Source organism: Pseudorca crassidens, chromosome 16, assembly GCF_039906515.1.
Source record: "Pseudorca crassidens isolate mPseCra1 chromosome 16, mPseCra1.hap1, whole genome shotgun sequence".
NCBI classification, from domain to species: domain Eukaryota; kingdom Metazoa; phylum Chordata; class Mammalia; order Artiodactyla; family Delphinidae; genus Pseudorca; species Pseudorca crassidens.
Genome location: NC_090311.1, coordinates 16,102,399 through 16,121,754, shown reverse-complemented (window position 1 = coordinate 16,121,754; position 19,356 = coordinate 16,102,399). Strand labels below are relative to the sequence as shown.

The 19,356-nt window shown below is 47.7% G+C and overlaps 1 protein-coding gene across 1 annotated transcript in view; it reads left to right on the top strand.

The window, feature by feature from the left end:
- The first annotated feature begins 4,800 nt into the window (after positions 1–4,800).
- Positions 4,801–19,356, top strand: part of VWA2 (von Willebrand factor A domain containing 2) — a 66,218-nt gene continuing 51,662 nt past the window's right edge. The window contains 2 exon segments of the mRNA XM_067709336.1: positions 4,801–4,937; positions 18,226–18,300. Coding sequence (XP_067565437.1) covers positions 4,892–4,937; positions 18,226–18,300 — 121 coding nt within the window. The 5' untranslated portion in view covers positions 4,801–4,891.

The following is a 19,356-nucleotide window of genomic DNA, read 5'->3' as shown; positions in this document are numbered from 1 at the left end:
AGACAAATCAGATCCATCGTGCAAGGGATTCTTAACCATGGGTTAAGCAATGAACAGGGGTGGTGGGGGGCAGTGTGGGAAGAGGACATATTTGATGTGCCTTTTTCTTTTGGTAGAATGTTGTTTGCTAGGGCCGCTAGAAATGAAAAAGTTTCAAAATTGTGAACAAGGGTGAGTGATAATCTGAACTCGAGCTCTCTTGCTCCAGAAAACCTGAGGATCCTTCTCAGCAGGGCCTTAAACTGCCGAATTCTAGGTGAGGAATAAAGTCATTGTGATGCCCACCACTCTGAGTCTGCCAGACCAGAGCAGTAAACCAGTAGAGTAACTAGTGGGCTCATCACCAACATGACTGCTGCCTGGATTGGGCCAATCGAGCTCTTCTGGGATTAGCCAAAGAGTGACACCTGGGCTCCTCACCGCTGTGGGTGTTTCTGTAGCCAGACTTGCACCCAAGGAGTGCTTTACTTGTTAAACAGAAGAATCGCAAGGGTGCTTTTTGTTTGCTCTGTTTTTCCAGATGAATTAGAGGGCAACCTGTGGTTCCAAACGTGCAGTTAGGAGTCGTAGGATGGTTTTGTTTGCTGAAATTAAAGAGAGGTTCAGATACGCTAAGACTTCTGCCTATTTGTATGGGGCAGGAGTTGTGGAAGGCTCACCCAGGGAACTGCTAACACTTCCTCTATGCCTGAACATTGTTCAAGTTACCGTTCAGGCACTGTGGTCTAACTTCCCTAGGAAGGTTCTCAAATCTTGGCAGTAGCTTTCAGATAACCTAACATTGGTTTCACTTAAGGCTTTAGCTCCCCAGCCTCAGCCATTTTCCTATGCTTTCCTTGAGACCCTGAGGTGATGCCGTATTTAAAGACTTGTGATAACCTTTTGAAGATCAGGTGCCCACCTGCTGTTACGTGAGCCTTCCAGGAAATGAGACTGACTGTGAGGTTGATCGTACATCAGGCAGAGCCTAGTCTGCTGCCTACAAGGGTGCGCCCAGATTCCTCTCAAAATGCACTCAGTGAATACTTACATTAAGGCATGCACGTATATGTGAAAACTAAAGACACAAAATTTGGAACTATTGACAGTTTGAAGTCGAGTGCATATGTGGTTTTGGATGTTGATTGAATGACTGAATGTTACCCAAGCCTTTGCCTTTGCCGACATTCCACGCTTACTCATGTAGCCAGAAAGCATCACGTTTCCTAAAAGCAAATCCAGTAAAACCTTGTACATAATTTTTCTCACTGTTTTAAGGAGTTGAGATGCTTTAACCCTTAGAACGATTGGTGCCTGCCCCAAACCTAAGGGTCATTAGCTTCAAGATGGCGGTATTTCTGTTCCTTATGTCCCCCTGCCACGCCTTTATTCTCTCTTGCTGCTGTTAGCGCCACAGTTTTTGCTCTGGCTTAATTTGTTGCCTGTGGAGTACTTGAGAGCCAGGCCCTTTGTTTCCTCTGGGGTGGTTTCTTCGCCGTTAAACATGCGTTGTTTCCTGTTCTTTCATTTTTCAACGGAGGGTTCTGGGAAATCTACAACTTTTGTGGCTCTATTATGAATCCTTCTCTGGGTTTTTTAATATGTGCTTCACCTTGCTTCATCATGTGGGGGAGTGGATGCAAAGAATTTGAATTAGGCTTCCATAGGTTTGGGAACCACTGTACCCATCCACTTTTATAGTCCAGCAAACTGAACAGTCAGATATTAAGCATCTTATCTCTTGTCAGAAAGCCAGTAGGGAAGAGAGCTGGGTGGGGAACCCCAAACCACCTCATCTCCAAAGCGGTGGTCATTCCACTACGCTGGGTGTCTGCCTCTGCACATTGCTGGGAGCCAAGGTCCCCCTTTATCTCTTCGTGGAATTCAAAGTTGTCTTTATACCTTGTGTGTTTACAACTGAGACATGCTGTATAGGGCAATTCATGAATTAACTCATTTTAAAAGGGCACTTACTACGTAGAGTTACAGGGCATTGGGGCCACAAAGATGAATATGGCAAGTCCTTGGAAGCAAGGGGCTCACAAGCCCTTTGGGAGGAAGGTCCTTCATAGTGCCTATTTTTAAAATTTCCACAAATCTCACAAGGGAGGGGTTGCCATGGATGACAAAAGTAGTTGCCCAGCTTCTCCCTGTATTAAAATCCTCTACCGCTGCTAGTCAGCCACTCAGCACACGGCATAGCCTGGGCCACCTGCTTTCCCCGCCCACGCATACATGGAAGAAAGGCACAGGTGATTAACTTTTGATGTGAGGGAGTTTGGAGCAACTGATGCTGTTACCAAAAGAAGGGGTCCATCTACTTGCCACTCTAAAGCCAATAAAGAAGCAAGGTTGGTGGAAAGGAAAGTTTGCTTTATTTTGGAGGCTGGCAACCTGGGGGGAGGGCGGACGCCTGTCCAAAGGCCAACCCTCCAGAGCTGACAGAGGGCAAGAGCTTTTATAGGCGGAGGGAGGGGGCTACATGCAGAAACAGCACAGTCAGCTCTGTCATCTTGAATTTGGTTATGCGGTGGTCTGATCAGCTTCATCTTGATTGTTTTTAAGTACAGTTAATCTTTAGTTCCAGGGTTGGTTGGTTCCCATTTCTTTGAGGCCAGCCCTCGGAATTGTGGCAGCTTATGTCGTGACTACAGCCTTGTCATCATTAGTTCACTTCTTCCACCTGGCGGGGGTTTCAGTATAAGACAGCTCGCAGGATGTGGCTCAGAGTATTATGTATAGCCCTTGAAAAAGGATCCAGAGGTCCTTGATTTGCGTAATGACTAAACTATTATTATTTTGTTGGACTGTCTTCCTGTTTATGCATTTTCTCACTTCTCTGATTAAACTTATTCTTTGGCTAAGGTTTTTTCACAGACAGAAGGCAGGCTGAGGACATGGGGGTGGGGGGGGCAAGGACCATATAGGGTCCTACTCCATTTCAATATCTCCACCAGTATTTATAGTTTCAGCCTTTTTACTTCTTAATCATGGAATGAAAATGTGAAATGCCCCCAACTACAGAAGTAAAACTGTCAGGAGCATCCAGAATTGAAATGTAGCTTCTCTCAGGTAAACCTGCTTAGGCAAAGGTGTGCTGGTTCACTGTCAACAACCAATCAGAACAGGTTGGGGAGAGGGTTGCCACCTGTGAAGTTCCCACTTTGACCAGGACTTGGTCTGCTCTTCTCAAACCCCTGCTCTATCTAGAGCGGCATGGGCAACTCGACACTTGCGGCTATTGAACACTTAAAATACAGCTAGTCCAAAAGCAGATGTGCTGTAAGTGTAAATACAACTGAATTTCAAAGACTTAGCTTAAAATATCTCACTCTGATTACATGTTGAGATAGTATTTGGGATCGACTGGGTTAGTAAATTAAGTTCACCTGCTCTTTTTCACTTTAATATGGCTACTAGACCATTTGAAATCACCTGTGTGGCGTGCACTGCCTTTCTATGGGACAGTGCCCATCTAGGGGCAGAGACCATGCCTCCCCCACTGAGCATTTAGACCCGCAGACAAGTTCCCCTGCACAGGTGCTCAGGTATTACTTATGCTGCTCTGGTTGACTGTTTTTACATTTGGGTGCTCAGTAAATATTATTGGGAGGAATGAAACGAGGTGAAAAAATGAGGCCTCTTTTTTTCCCCTCTTCAGTGAAGTTTGCAACAATCGACATTACCATGGGCCACTTTCACTGGAAGTTGTCAATATTGGGAGGATTGGAAACCAACTGAGAACCACAGAGGGAAATGTGACGTTTTTAGAATTTTTTGAAAAGGAAAGATGTAAAAACAGAATTGTTATTAGTCTATCAGATTGTCATTTATAAGAAAAATGGGGGAGGGGCTTGGAAGAAAGGAAACAGGTCAATCTTCCTGGAGGGCAACTTGATAATAATACACATCAAAAGCCTTAAATTGTATATATAGCCTATAGCCTAGAACTTTACCATCTTGCAGTTCACTCCAAGGGAGTAACTGGGCAAAAGCACAAATATCTAATGATTAAAATTAAAAGAGTGGACTGGTTAAGTACACTAGAACATTAAAAGTGGCTAAAAGCCACAGAAAGAAGCAGAAACTAACACACCATTGTAAAGCAATTATACTCCAATAAAGATGTTAAAAAAATTTTTTAATAGATTTTTTTAATGAAAAAATATCTCCACTTGCAGATAACATGAATGTTTATCTAGACAATAGTAAGGAATCTACCAAAAACTGCTAGAATTGTGGCATAGTGTGTTTCCAAAAATAGTCACTGCAGAAGTTCTGGTACCATATCTTACAGAATCTTGTTACTCCCCCCCTCAGAATCTTTTCCCCTTTCCTCGAAATTGGACTATTTTGTGACTGACTTGAAAAATAAAATGCAGTGGAAGTGAAGAAAAGCCACAGAAAGATGTTCAAAAAGGGACATAAAAAAGTTGGTTATGATACACTATGCATGGAATGAGCTAACAATAAAATTTAATATGAGTAGAATGATGCTGGAAGAAGGAACACCATAATGTTAACAGTGCCTGTCTCTGGGTGGTGGGGTAGGTGTGCTTTGCTTATCCATTTTTTTTGGTAATGAGCACACGTTATGCAATGACACTTTTTTTGATGTATGAAAACTACAGATTATGCAATAATAGCTTTTTTTTTGAGTGCTGACTACGCACAAGGCATTGTGCCAGGCACTGAGCTATTTTCGCTTTGTGGTGTTTGATTTTTTTAAAAAATCAAGGCACCTACTAGACTTAAACGAGGATACTGGCCAAAAGGCCCGCTTACTACCGCCCAACTGCAAGAACAGGACAGACAGGTAAACAAAGGGCAATTGCCATTACAAATAGAAACGATGCCAAAGTCAACATTTTCGTGAGGGTCGAAGCAATAAATCCTGCAGAGTCGAAGGGAGATGACACCCTGCTGCACCGCTCGGAGGCTGGGAGACCAGAGCAGAAGTAAGTACCTTTGTTTATTTGCCAGCCTTGGCCAACGCGTTGTTTAAAAACGCGAGAGGCGCTGCGGACCGTGTTCCCATAAGCGCAATGCACCGCCCTTGGGAGAGCGGGCTCAGCCGGCACCGCACTCCGCGCCTCTCCTCCGTGAGGAGCACAGGTGTCCCACGTGGCTCCCACCCGGGCGCCCCTCCCCGGGCCTGCAGCGGCCCCTGGCCCGAGCGTGTCCCGCCGCGCGCGCTCCTCGCCGCGCTCGCCGCCTCTGTTCCGTGAGGAACACAGGTGTCCCACATGACTCCCACCCGGGCGCCCCTCCCCGGGCCTGCAGCGGCCCCTGGCCCGAGCGTGATTCGCCGAGAGCCCAGCCCGAGTGGTCTCCACGCCGCAGGAGCCTGCGTTCCGGGGCGTGGTTAGCTGCGTCGGAGAGGCGCCGCTTCCTTCCTCGCGCTCTCAGGAGAGGAGAAGCCCGGCCCCCGGGCGAACAAGCCCGGCGTGCCGAGACCACTGGCCCCGCGCGAACGCGGCGTCGGGACGGCGGGTTTTGTTCGGCAATGTCTGCGCTCCACCTGAGTGCGGTCGTGGCGCCCGGTCGTCTCTCCGGGAAGTCGGCGTTCCGGGCAAAGCGCACCTGGCGCGCGCCTCCTCCGGGCTCCCCGCTGTCGGCCCCGGGCGAGCCGGCGGGGTTCTTGGGAGGCAGCGCGCGGCGGGCCCGGGAACGGCCCCTCTCATGAGTCCCCGGCAGCGGAGCACCGAGCGGAGGGGCGCGGACCGCAGGTAAGGGGATGGGGGCTCGGTGAATGTGGGTGGAGGAGGGAACCTTATAATACACCCGACAGGCTTGGCGCGGTCGTGGAGCCCCCTGACCTGGCTCGCCTTTCGAATAAAGGCTTTGGGGACAAGCCCAAGCCTCCCCCGCGCTCCATTTTACAGAACAGATGCAGGTGCCCGCTTGGTTTTATCAAGCAGCCCAGTGGCCCCAGCGAGGTCTCTGCAAGCAGAGCCTGAGAGGGGCCCGCTGCCCTGAGAGACTCGCCCTTGGCCTGTGGGAAGTCCAAGGGATTTATCATCCATGGTGATTTCACCTGCTGGGACCCCCTCCCCGGCCCAACCCCACTCTGGCCAGCTGGACCAGCCTTGCTTCCTGCACTTCTCCAATTCAGGTCCGGCTCTTGGCCACCTTCTGGGATGGGAAAGGGGAGGGTCTCAGAATTGCACCTTAGAAACTCGCCAGGGGGCATGGGTTTAAAAACAGGATGGACACCCAGGCGGAAGAGAAGGGAGGAGGGCACCTTGCTGCCCTTTCATTGTGGAATCAGTGGCTTTCCCGCTGAGAGGGACCTTTCCATGGTGACGCTATGCAGTGTGTTTGGTGTCTTGGAACTGAATAATTAGAACCTGTACAGTTTTCAAATTATGTGGTCCATTAATTTAAAAACAAAACCCCGAGAACCTCTGAGTGTTTTATAAATTGAGGTCTAAAAATTGAAGGTCTGTTCTGCTTCCAGTGTGACATTATATTAAGAAATGTGCAGTTATTGAGAGAAGAGTCAGAAAAGAGAGGGAAACAGAAAACCAAGAGAGGTTTGGCTGTACTTGGCAAAGGCCGTGGAAGTTCATTTGTAAATGCTGCTGGCTTTCGGTAGCCTGCAGCCCTTCTCTTCCTGTGGCTGATGGGGCACAAAGCTCGACTAGATAGTCCCTTGCATTGGGACATGTAGCCCTTCCTCTGCTTTGTAGAAATCCAGCTCAGAGCCACCTCTTGAGGTATAAGAATTTCCCAGCCAGGGTCCCCAGGCAAATCCCGGAGGGTCATGGAGATTCCTTCGCTCATCATACCTGCGTCTTTGAAAACCATCAATGGCGTTTTTCTTTATTCTTTTTTAACAATTTTTTTTTAAATTTTATTATTTATTTATTGGCCGCTTTAGGTCTTTGTTGCGGTGCACAGGCTTCTCACTGCGGTGGCTTCTCTTGTTGCAGAGCGTGGGCTCTAGGCGCATGGGCTTCAGTAGTTGTGGTTCACGGGCTCTAGGTGCACAGGTTTCAGTAGTTGTGGCGCACGGGCTTAGTTGCTCCAAGGCATGTGGGATCTTCCCAGACCAGGGCTCGAACCCGTGTCCCCTGCAACCCCTGTGCCACCAGGGAAGTCTGACATTTTTTTCTTTAAATCTGGTTTTTGGTCTATGGTCCAGAGCTTAGTGTAGCTCTTTCCCCGCCCCCTCGCTAGGCTCGAGTTCTTGGAATGAATTATAGTCAGATGCCCGTGTTTTTACAGATGAGGAGACTGAGACCCAGAAAGGGTGGAAGACTGCCCAAGGGAGAATGGGAGAGCTTCCCAGGAACCCTGACTCTTGGGTTTTTAATGAGCTTCTTGAGCATCACAGTCACTAATTGGCAAGTGATGACATTGAGGATAAACTACTGGTGAAAATGTAAAAGCCTTTTGTTAAGAATGTGCCCACCAGGTGCGCATCTTATAGAGCATATTCACTGCATTCCCACCACCTGGGAGGGTGCTGGGCACAGGGCAGATGCTTACTAGTTCTTACTGAATAATTTAAATTTCCTATAATTATATCAATGGAAGGGTCAGCACCACTATAAGGTGTTTTGGAAGACTGGTCTTCACACTTTGGTACTTCACAGATCAGTAAAAAAAAAAAAAAAAAGAAAGAAAACTTTTAATTGAAAGGACTGTAACAGAATTGCTCATTTTTAATTTTATCCCACAAGGATATTAAAAAAAAAAGACACATCCCTCCCATCATCTACAAAGCTATTGGAGGTCTCTTGGGAACCCTGCACAAGGGAGGGTCTATCCCGTGCAACACCCCTGCTTCAGCGTCTCCCCAAGCCAGCAACCTGGGACAGCTGAATACACTTGAAGGCCCTTCTCTTAGTTCATCCTTTTATCTTCTAAACAGCTCCAGCCTGCTTACTCTTCCTCTTCCACCCAGAAAACTACCTGCTGGGTTTCCCTGAATGTGATTATGACCCTCCATCCCTCACTTCCTTTCCTGATCCTGGGTCCCTTCTCTTAACTGGATTTCCCTGATCTCCATTAGTCACCTTTGCCCTTGCCAGAGGACTTTTGCACTGTAGTCTCATGTGATGCTGGCAACAACCTTTCCAGGTAAATAGGACGGGTAATGTCACCCCCATTTTTGAAAGAAGAAAACTGAGTGACTAAAGTGAAGGAATTTACCTAAGAGGTCAGCGCTCAGGTCTCCTCATGTCAGACTGGTGCTCTTTGCACGCCAACTGTGTACGGTGCGCTTCTTGGCATGTCCGGGCTGCCAGCATCAGAAGACCTGGGCCTGACACCAAACTTGTGATTTACCAGCTCTTTGACCTTGGACCCCAACTTCTCCAAGACCATTTCCATAAGTATAAAAGTGGAAATGATCATGTCTACCCTATAGGGTATGAGCAGTTAAATGAAGTTAATATACTAAATGCAGTGATAATCTTTTAACATCATATGTTTAGAAAGTCTTTTACCCTTAGGGGGACTTTCACACACTGTTCCACTGGATCTTTACAACACTGTCAGTTTATGAAACAGATGAATGAACTGAGGTGGACAGGGGTGGGGGTGTGTGAGGAGTTGTTTGCAGAGTCACCCGTCTGGTTAGAAGCAGAACTAGTGTGGAATTTCATCCCTGGACTTCCAGTCCTGTGTGTGTCTTTCCAGAGTCCCATGGCAGTGAATTTGGGTCCTGTACAGTTTCAATAAAGGATTTTCAAATACTACCAAAACAAATATCAGAATCTCTTTTGGCTAAAAATGTCCCTTAGCAGGTACAGTGAATGTGGGAAACCTGTGATTTATGCCCAATCTGCCTATTCTCCCCAATTATCCAGAGATCCAGAGGGCACATTGTTTGACCCTTGGGGATGACTTCTGGTTGCCAGACTGTTGGGTTCTGAAAATTGTGATTTTGTTAGAGGGAGCATGGCGTGTCCAGAGCAACTTTTAAAATGCTCTTCTTGCCTTACCAGACTAGAAATGTGTCATCCACTTCCCTTGACTTTCTGGGTCTGAGCCAAGTATTTTGCCAAATGAACAAGGAAGATGTTTGTTACAGGGGAAGACCACGGGCTTCCAGGCTGGAGACTTTTGCCTCTGATTTTAAAGCCTTTCTGTTCAGGTGTGGACTGTTATGGTAAAGCGTTCAGATTTCCATCCTACTGATGGAGAGGAGGCTGCCAAGGGCTAATCTAATATTCGGGGTTGGAATTGCATTTTGTAAGGAGGTGGAGTGCTCTCCTTTTTCACCCTGCCCTCATTTCATTTCCAGTCATAGAGGAGAAGGTGGGCATTGTCCTGCAAAACTGCCTTTAACTATTGCTCAGTCTGGCCCTTCTTTTTCAAAAGTAGCCTTGTTTGGCCTTCCTTTCTTCCTGTCTCATGGGAAACGTATTCCTGGGGCAGCACAGAGTGTGATGTTTTGCAGCGTCCAGCAGCACCCCTCACTCACCCGCTGTCCCGGGTGCTGCATGGAATCAGGATTGGAAAATAAGAATCAGATAAGAAGACAGGGTGGGGGGGGTGTCTAAGTCCAAGCATGAGAACCCCAGAAGCTAGGAATAATGTGTGGGATTAGCATGAGTGATGGAACAGAAAGGAACAAATGTGATGAGGCAGGTGATTCGTAATGGAAGAGGCTTGACAACGCGTACCTGGGAACGAAGGATTTGTTTCTGCCCCTGGGTTGCAGACCACTCCCAACTGCTTTGTACAAGAATGCATAGAGTTCTGGAAATCTTCTCAAGTTTTGTGCTCGAGTATGGGAGTTGCTGGCAGGTATTAGCTCATGGAAGACTGCCAATGGGTGGGATTCAGGGTGGCAGATTTTAAATTATGCTTCTGTTCCTCTATCCTGGTCCCCCAGAACCAGGAAGGTGACAGAAGGAACAGATCACCGGGAGGCCAGAAAGGAGTCCGATGCACTTACTAGCTGTCTAACCTGGGGCGAAACACTTCACTTCTCCATGTCTCAGTTTTCTCATCTGTAAAATGGGAGTAACACGCTGTCACGAGCTGGCTGGGAGAATTAGGAGAGAGAAGATACAGAAGTATGGAGCCTGGTACTGGGCGCTTTAGTGAGTTAAGCGCTCACTAGGTGGGAGCAGCTGTTGGTTTTTACTGTGGAATTCATCCTTTAAAAAATTTTCAGATGTAGGATTGCGTTTAGAATGTTGAATTAGTATTGCAAGAAAGTTTTGCTATGTGAGTTGGGGGGAATGAACTGAATTTTTGAGATGATTGGGTGGGCATAGATAGTAAAGAGTGCTATTAACCCTGCACCAGCATTGAAATAACAGTTTCATTTATCTTGGTATAAAAAAGAATACAAAGATTCATCCGGAAGTATCCTTCCAGCCGACCTGCCGTGCTGAGTTCCGCTAAGCACGTGTCTCGCCTACTATGTGGCAGGCACGTGAAGCTTGCTGGGGCTCCAGCAGAGACTGAGACACAATCCCTAGTCCCTGAGCCGTTTGCCATCTGGCAGGCAGGACAGATATACCAGCAGGCAGGCTCGGTGTGGGCTGTGTGGCAGTGGGGATTGCAGTGGGTGTGGGAGGACAGGGGAGGGAGGTGCTGCTGAGGTCCCAGAGTCAGCGCCATCTCAGCCAAGCACTTACGAGGAGGCGTCTGACTTCCTACATTGATCTCCAGATTGCCAACACAAATTCTGTTTTAATGAGCAGAACCTTAGGAGGCTCTGGCAAAACATGCATCTGGGCAAGCAGAGGCGCGTGATAGAGCACGATGGATCTGCTTAGGTCTGTCACCTAGCAGAGGGAGGGGCCCGTGTTCACTGAACGCCTTGCTCTGCGTCGGGAACCTTCTGCACTCTCTTTTACCTTGTCCTCACGGCAGCCTGCGGAGGCTGCTAGAATCCTAGTTTTGTAAAAAAAATTAACAGGCCTGAGCCTCAGAGTCCCGCGCGTGCCCAAGGTCAGAAGCTGTGATCCCAGAAAATCATCCTGAACCTCGGGACTAGACGGCGTGGAGAAGCCCTTTCCCTTTGCTCTGCACTGGCCCTTGTCTCCAGGCCTCACCCCTGCCTGGCTTCCAGACCCCAGGTGGGGACCTGTCCTGTGGCTGTTGTCTGAAGTAAGAGGAAAGAAAACATGTCCTTGGGGAAAAGGAAAGTCTGTCTTGCTGGCATGAGCGGGGCAGGAGGCATGACAGCCCCTCCACCAGCCGGTATCCTCTCGGTCTACCTTTCTCCCTTTGATTGTGTCTGGGAAGCTCCTGCCTTCCTCCCGCTTGCAGTATTGCGTGTCCAATTTTCACTTAGATTAGGTGAGGATGTGAAGCCTCTGAGTTATTTGAAGCACAGAGACCCTCAGCTGGTTAGGATATTCGATTTGGTTTGCTTCAGAAATGTTTTGAAATCCAGCAAGCTGAATAGACAGGGGAGTAAGGTCCGAACATTGTAGGTCCACGATGGAGGGGAGATCAAAAGGGGATTTTTTTTTTTTAAACCAGAAGACACCTTGGTAGCATCTGGTCCAACCTCTTCATTTTGCAGGTGAGGAACTGTAGGCCCCTCTCAGGGTCGCACAGCATCAGATGAGAAGTAGGGCCCCTGGATCCAGGATGCAGACTCTACCACCGTGGGGTGGGCATGGCTCCTGCCTGTCCGGTGCCTGACTTACGGTGTGCCAGCTCAGTGTGGATGGAGTTCAGGGCTGTGGCTCTAGGACTCTGAGCTGACTTCGGCTCCAGGAGTAGCATGGTTAGAGGAAAGCCTATTGGATTAGGAGCCAGAGACTTGAGCTGTGTGATCACCCAGGACCCCTTCCCTTCTAAGCATCAGTGACGCCTTCCAATCATCGCTGGCGTGTGTACATTCATTCACTGAGTCTCCTCTTTACTTTTGACACCAGAGCGCGCCACCTGCGGGTAGGAATGCAGGCTCAGGGGGTAAGCACGGGCCAGGAAAGCGCACCGACCACCACTGGTTATTCATATTTCCTGCAATTCCAGTGAGGTCTGGCAGTAGCACCTTCATGAACATGAGTCGGGTCATTTTTAACTCTTCTGCAGTTCACAAGAATATACATTTCCTGGGTGACTTTGATTTTCAAGGCTCTCAGACTGGTCGGCAGATCCTCTGAATTCAGAGTGGAGTTCTGTTGTGTTCCTGCAGCTGGCAGGTGTGTTTTCAGTGCCCAGGCAGAGGTGGATGGGGTGCAGCAGACAAGTGAGACAAAACGAGTGAGACAAAAGCCACACGGCTGAGTCACTGAAGATGACCAGGAGACTCCCGCCAGGTGTTTTGGAGAACTGGCGTCCCTAGTGGAGGTGGGGAATCCGAAGGGCCAGGATCCATAAATGAAGACTTGGGGCTTCCGCCTTGCTCTCCACGTTCTTAGATGCAGGAGAGTGGCCCTTATTGAGGATGTTAAAGGGATTTTTGGAGTGTCAGGTTGAAGTGAGTTTCCCTGCTGCATGTTGCACGCTTCTGTGCCCCCGCAGAGACTGACCGCTTCTCTCTCTGCCCTCGTCTCTATAGCCTGGGATTCTCCTGGAATCCTGCAGTGTTTCCCTTTCCACATCTCTGCTTAGGATTTTCTCTTTGGAATTAGCTCCTGATTGAGCATCTGTGTTATTTGTTTAGTGGAAAGAAACATGTGCATTGCCTGGCTCCTCCTAGTATGGTGGATTTACAGTGTTGTGTTAGTTTCAGGTGTACAGCAAAGTAAATTAGTTATACATACATCCACTTTTTTTTAGATTCTTTTCCCATATAGGCCATTACATAGTATTGAGTAGAGTTCCTTGTGCTATACACCAGGTTCTTATTAGTTATCTATTTTATATATAGTAGTGTGTACATGTCAGTCCCAATCTCCCAATTGATCCCTCCTTCCCCACTTCTCCCCTGGTGACCATAAGTTTGTTTTCTATATTTGTGGCTCTACTTCTGTTTTGTAAATAAGTTCATTCGTACCCTTTTTTTTAGATTGCACGTATAAGTGATATCATATATTTGTCTTCCTGTGTCTGATTTCACTCAGTATGACAGCCTCTAGATCCATCCATGTTGCTGCAAATAGCATTACTTTGTTCTTTTTTTATGGCTGAGTAATATTCCATTGTATATATGTGCCACATCTTCTTTATCCATTCCTCTGTTGATGGACATTTAGGTTGCTTCCATGTCCTGGCTATTGTAAATAGTGCTGCAGTGAACGTTGGGGTGCATGTATACTTTTGAACCATGGTTTTCTCCGGGTATATTCCCAGGAGTGGGATTGCTGGGTCATATGGTAGTTCTATTTGTAGTTTTTTAAGGAACCTCCATACTGTTCTCCACAGTGGCTGTATCAATTTACATTCCCATCAACAGTCAAGAGGGTTCCCTTTTCTCCACACCCTCTCCAGCATTTATTGTTTGTAGATTTTTTGATGATGGCCATTCTGACCCATGTGAGGTGATACCTCATGGTAGTTTTGATTGGAATTTCTCTAATAATTAGTGGTGTTGAGCGTCTTGTGCCTCTTGGCCATCTGTGTGTCTTCTTTGGAGAAATGTCTATTTAGATCTTCTGCCCTTTTTTTATTGGGTTGTTTGTTTTTTTGAGATTGAGCTACATGGGCTGTTTGTACATTTTGGAGATTAATCCCTTGTCAGTTGCTTTGTTGGCAAATATTTTCTCCCATCCTGAGGGTTGTCTTTTTGTTTTCTTTATGGTTTCCTTTGCTGTGCAAAAGCTTTTAAGTTTAATTAGATCCCATTTGTTTATTTTTGTTTTTATTTTCATTACTTTAGGAGGTGGATCAAAAAAGATCTTGCTGTGATTTATGTTTAATGCAGAAAAACTGTAGGGTGAGATCTTGAATGTATTGCATCCCAAAGGACAAAATATAGAACCTATTGTTAAGATATTTTTAGATTTTTTTCCCTGCTGAATTATGTTGGGGGGAAAAAGTCTAAATTTCATCTATATGATCCCTTTCAGTTCTTACGCTACATGTATACTTAGCAAGATATAAGTCTGTCTGAATTGTGCATCATATCTTTGTGATTGAAATGATAATATTGCATTTCCAGGCCTCACAGCTAAAATTAGAAGTAAACCTCAGATATGTGCCCTTATGGAAGCAAAGTTACGGTCTATGGTTTCTCAAGAAAAGCTCTCACTTCCCATCCTTAATATCTCCCTCAAAAATCGATAAGTAATCAGGCTCCATGGAACTGAATTTTACCCATACTATAAGCATTAGGCAACAAAAAAACTTTACAAAAATACTTTTGTTGCTTCCTCTGCCATGTTACTGTTTTTAAGTAATTTAGAAAGTGCGGGCTGGGAGACCTTGCTCGGTTTCAGAAAATGAAGACTTTGAAATCAAATCTTCAGTCTATCAGAATCTAACTCCTTGTGAAGAAGTGGAGCTGCTAAGAGGGAGGGGCTTTCCCCAGGGTCACATGGCTGGTCGGGGCCGAGGCTGAGCAGGGCCCCGGGTCTCTTAACTCTGGACACAGGTCACCTTGCCAGAGTCTGTGAATAATGGAGCAAATCAGTTTTCTGTTTACTTCCCACTTTGGCCCTCCCAAGTTCTAGCCCCTCTGAAATATGAGATGGTAGAAAGGAATAGTGTGTTTTGTGGATTGTCGCCCAACGAGTAAGAACCAGTGGGCTGGGTGGCTGGCTGAGGCTAGCCCAGGGTCCTCTTGCGGTCTCTGAGGCTCTCTTCCAGTTCTTCCCTGCTCTGTGTTTCTGTGAGTAGGGGTATACTCTCTGCTCGTTGGCTGCTGTCACCACCTGCCTGTTCTCCGGAGCCTCAGGGAGATAAGGGAGGCTGGAAGAAGGGTGTGCTTGCCCAGCCTGCCTATCCCCTCTCCTGAAGCCATGTAGGTGCTGAATGTGACACAGTAGCTTCATGGCCAAGGAATTGGGGAGAGATGAGATGTGTTTGGGGACAGGGACCGAATGCGGTCCCTGGGGGCCCAGGCACAGTAAAGTTTCTGTTCTAGCTCATCGTGGAACTTCACCGTCTGTAGCCTGTCCAGTTTACAGGGCACTTGATCTGACCACCCCTAGGTGGTACAGATGAGGCAGGGGAGGCCCAGAGAGGTTCTGTGATTTGCCTGGGGCTGCACAGCTATCAGTAGCAGGGCTGAGATGAAAACCCCCCACCCACTCCACCCCCTCCCCGTCCAGCTTCTTAGCACCACCCATTGCCCCCGCCCTCCCCAGGTAGGTGGTCCTCAGAGGTGTGGGCTGACTTGGTTGGGAGAGGAAGCAACAGTCACACGTTCATCAGCTCCCTGTTCCAAGGGGGACTTCTGCAGAGTCCTGAGGTAGTTTCACAGGGGCGCAGTGGGGACATCACCCTGGTACTTGCTCCCCTGAAGGACGCCTCACCTGAAGCCTGGCACCCACCAGGACAGCTGGGCACATGGTGCAGAGTTACATTAGCTGAGTCACATCTGTAGTGAGCGGCCTCTGGTCACGGAGCGCCTCCTCCCTCCTATCCGGGGCGATGGCTGGTCTGTCTCCTGCTGGAGAATTTGCTGGTAAGATGGATTCCTTAGCTCCCGGACCCTTTGCCAGTAATTCATGGGCTCATTCAGGAAAGCTTAGTGCCTACTGGCTTTGACACAGGGTCAAAGGATGTGAGCATTTTTATAGTTCTTAATTCATTTGGCCAAACTGTGTGCAGAGAGCTGGGCTGGGCTCTGTGAAGGACAGGTGGAAGTGTTCCTGCCCTCAGAGAACTTCCGGGGGTGCAGGGCTCATGGGAGCTGCACCGCATCACGGGATGGGCTGCAGCAGGACCCCCCCCCACCAGGTTGACAAGATCTTGATGATGTCGAGTACACTGACGCAGAAAGCCTCCATTTTCTGGAGGACCAATTTGCTGAATTACTGAGTGACTTTTGTGATCTTTTGTTTTTGGAGTTTGGGGGTAAGTGTTGCCTCTGCTTCTGTCCCAGCATCTGCCGTGTGTTTTATGGAAGTGGAGGATTTTTTTTTTCTTTAATTCAGTCTACCGTCTGTGTTGTAGTTTATGTCTTGTTTCTCCCTCTGGTGGCAAAATGGCAGTGGCGGACTTTCTTGGACTTCATGACATCTACTTACTTGTCTGACAGCTTTTGACTGTGGAGCTAATGGCTGGTTCAGCATTTTGGCCTAGAACCATCTTCTACTCGAGTAGAGATTAGGGGGAGGGCATATCAGGTGAGCAGGAACTCAGATACGGTCGGGGGAGAAGTAGACGCTGGTTTAGCTTGTTTTTCAGGGACTAGTGAATGTAGAGGAGCCACAGAAGGTGGAGCTGGGACCAGCCAAGGGGGTAGTTGCTTAATGCAGTGGTCCCCAACCTTTTTGGCACCAGAGACTGGTTTTGTGGAAGACAGTTTTTCCACGGACCCACATGGAGGGGGATGGTTTCGGGGTGATTCAAGAGCATTACATTTATTATGCACTTTATTTCTATTATTATTACATTGTAATATATAATGAAATAATTATACAACCCACCATAATGCTGACAGGAGGCGGAGCTCAGGCGGTGATGCGAGCAATGGGGAGCGGCTCTGAATACAGATGAAGCTTCGCTCACTTGCCTGCCTGCCGCTCACCTCCCGCTGTGCAGTCCGGTTCCTAACCGGTCATGGACCAGTACTGGTCCATGGCCCGGGGGTTGGGGACCCCTGGCCTAATGAACTCCAGGGGGTGCTGCCAACGAGAAGCATGCCCCCCAGAACCTGACATCAGTTTTTGGTGTCCTCCTCCTGGTCACCTTCCTGGCAGGGGCAAATCCCCCTGAGCCCAGCGTCCCTGTGTTGTGTGATTGCTACCCCACACCCACCCCCGCCTGGCTCGCTCTCCTTCACCTCTTTCCTCGGCAGTCCCCCCCACCCCATCTCACATTCCTTCATCTGCCCCATTCCTGGCCTGTCCAGCTCCTGGGCTTTGCCCACCCTCACTTTGTGCCCACTGTGCTTATCCAGCGGACATGGACGTTTATAAGCATCTACATGTCTGCTTCTTCTGACAGCGACCATGCACAGTTGGCTTTTCAAATAATCCCTCCAAGTGGCACCTCACTGTCTTCAGAACTTTTTTTTTTTTTTTTTTTTGTGGTACGCGGGCCTCTCACTGTTGTGGCCTCTCCCGTTGCGGAGCACAGGCTCCGGACGCGCAGGCTCAGCGGCCATGGCTCACGGGCCTAGCCGCTCCGCGGCATGTGGGATCTTCCCGGACCGGAGCACGAACCCCGTCCCCTGCATCGGCAGGCGGACTCTCAAGCACTGAGCCACCAGGGAAGCCCATCTTCAGAACTTTCATCGGGGTTGGCTTGCTGTTCAGCACCTGGCATGTTACCTGCCCTCAAAGTTTATTTTGAAAATTGTTGTTGGCTGCTCATATGCCATTATTACAATTTTACTGGGTATCACATAGAAGAAAAAAAATGTATCCACAAACTTTCTACCCCAAAACTTTTTAGCGCTTGTTCATATTAATTGCACTGAATGAATGTATCAGTGTTTACTGAGAGTTCTATCTCTTTGGAGATTTGTTATCGCCATCATTCCTCTGAAACAAGTCACATTGAAGGGAGTGTCTTGGTGCACATTTTCCCTTCTCTAAAGTTGTTTTTCCGTTGGATCAATTCCCAGGTGCGATACTATGGAGCCTAAGCGCTTTGATGACTCTTAATTCATTTGGCTAAATTGTTTTCCAAAAGGGTTGTACCAATTTACAGTGTCACCACTGGAAAAGCTTTTCCTGATTTAATCTTTCCCCAGTTACATTTAAATTTAAAACTTGATCATCTAAGTTTCACATTTAAAAGGGTATCCCACTGTTTGAGTTAAAGTGTTTTGTCACCTGTTTGAAAATTTTCCTTGTGCTTTTCTATGAATTCTCTTTGTTCTATGAATTGTCGGTTCATATCCAAGGTTAATGTTTATGGCAAGATGCTACACCCCAGAGGGGCACTCAGTTATCATGCCTACCCAGGGACGAAACTCATCAGAATCACAGGCTCTCTGTATCCCCCCATATATCTTTTAAATTTTTCTCTTCAAAATACCCAAATTTAAATGCAAAGATACCTGATAGAAGTGGGGCATTTGGTGGGGGCGGAGGGAATTATTTATGTTATCCATCTGGTAATTTTTAAGATACAATATCATTAAACTGTTTCACATTCCTGTTTTCTCTCTTGTGACCCGTTTGTTCTGGTCATATAACGTGGAGACTAAGACTCCTCCCCTCTCTGCCTTGTAATGACTGCTTCTGGTGTTTTCTCTCCTAGTGCCCCCATCCCTCCCTCTTCAGGAAGTCCACGTGAGCAAGCAGACCATTGGGAAGATTTCAGTCGCCAGCAAAAGTAAGCCCACGTTTTCCTTAACCCTCCAAACACCTACTTCAGCCTCTGTGTGATGGACTCAAGAGAAGCCATGTTACTCCGGACAGTTTCTGCCCCACTCCTGTCTTCTTTCATGCTGTGGCCAGAGTTATTTTCCCCAAACAGGGGCCTGACCAAGTTCCTCTCCTGGTTAAAAACCCTAGGAAGATCCCTGTTGCCGAATTTCTTGGCGCGTGCTTCAAGGTCTTCTGTTGTGTGACCACCATCTACGCAACCGGCCTCGTCTGCTGCCATATTCCTTCTCTTCCTCCCTGCTCGTCATCCCCTCCACATGCTCAAGCCACACCCGCCCACTCCTAGGGACCCTGCAGTCCCTTCCCTCCCTCTCTGGTGAAATCCCCCTTGCACGCTGCTACCAGGTGGCGCCTTCTCACTGGTGCTTCTCTGACTTCTGCTCTCTTGCATCTTCCTGGTGAGGTGATAGGGTGTGGACTCTGCAGCCACACCTGTGGACAGTTTGATTCCCGGCTCCACCACTTTCTGGTACTTTGGCCTTAGGAAATTCCTGAATTTCCCTGTGCCCTGCTCTCCTTATCTCTCCAATGGGAATGCAGATTGTAAATCTGTTTAGGGGTGGGGGTAGGGGGCTAGAGAGCTGATAGCTAAAGAGTACAGGGTTTCCTTTTGAGGAGATGGAAAATGTTCTAAAATTGATTGTGATGGTGATAAATACATCTGTGAATATACTAAAAACCATTGAAGTGTATACTTTAAATGGGTGACTGGTATGGTATGTGAATATTATCTCAATATACCTGTTGAAAAATAAAGAAATAGTATATCTCAAGGTGGTTATGAGAATTAAATAAATTAGTACATATAAAGTGTGTAAAGCAGCACCCGGCATATAGGAAAGATGCAGTCAGTGCTGGTTATCATTACGTAGACTCTTGGGTAATGCAGTCATATGAACCAGGGTGCCTGGCTGTGTCCCAGACAAGATTGTGACCCCTGAGGGCGGGAACCAAGGCTCTTGGGTATCCCTCACTGGCCCAGTAGCCCCTCCTCTCATACGGC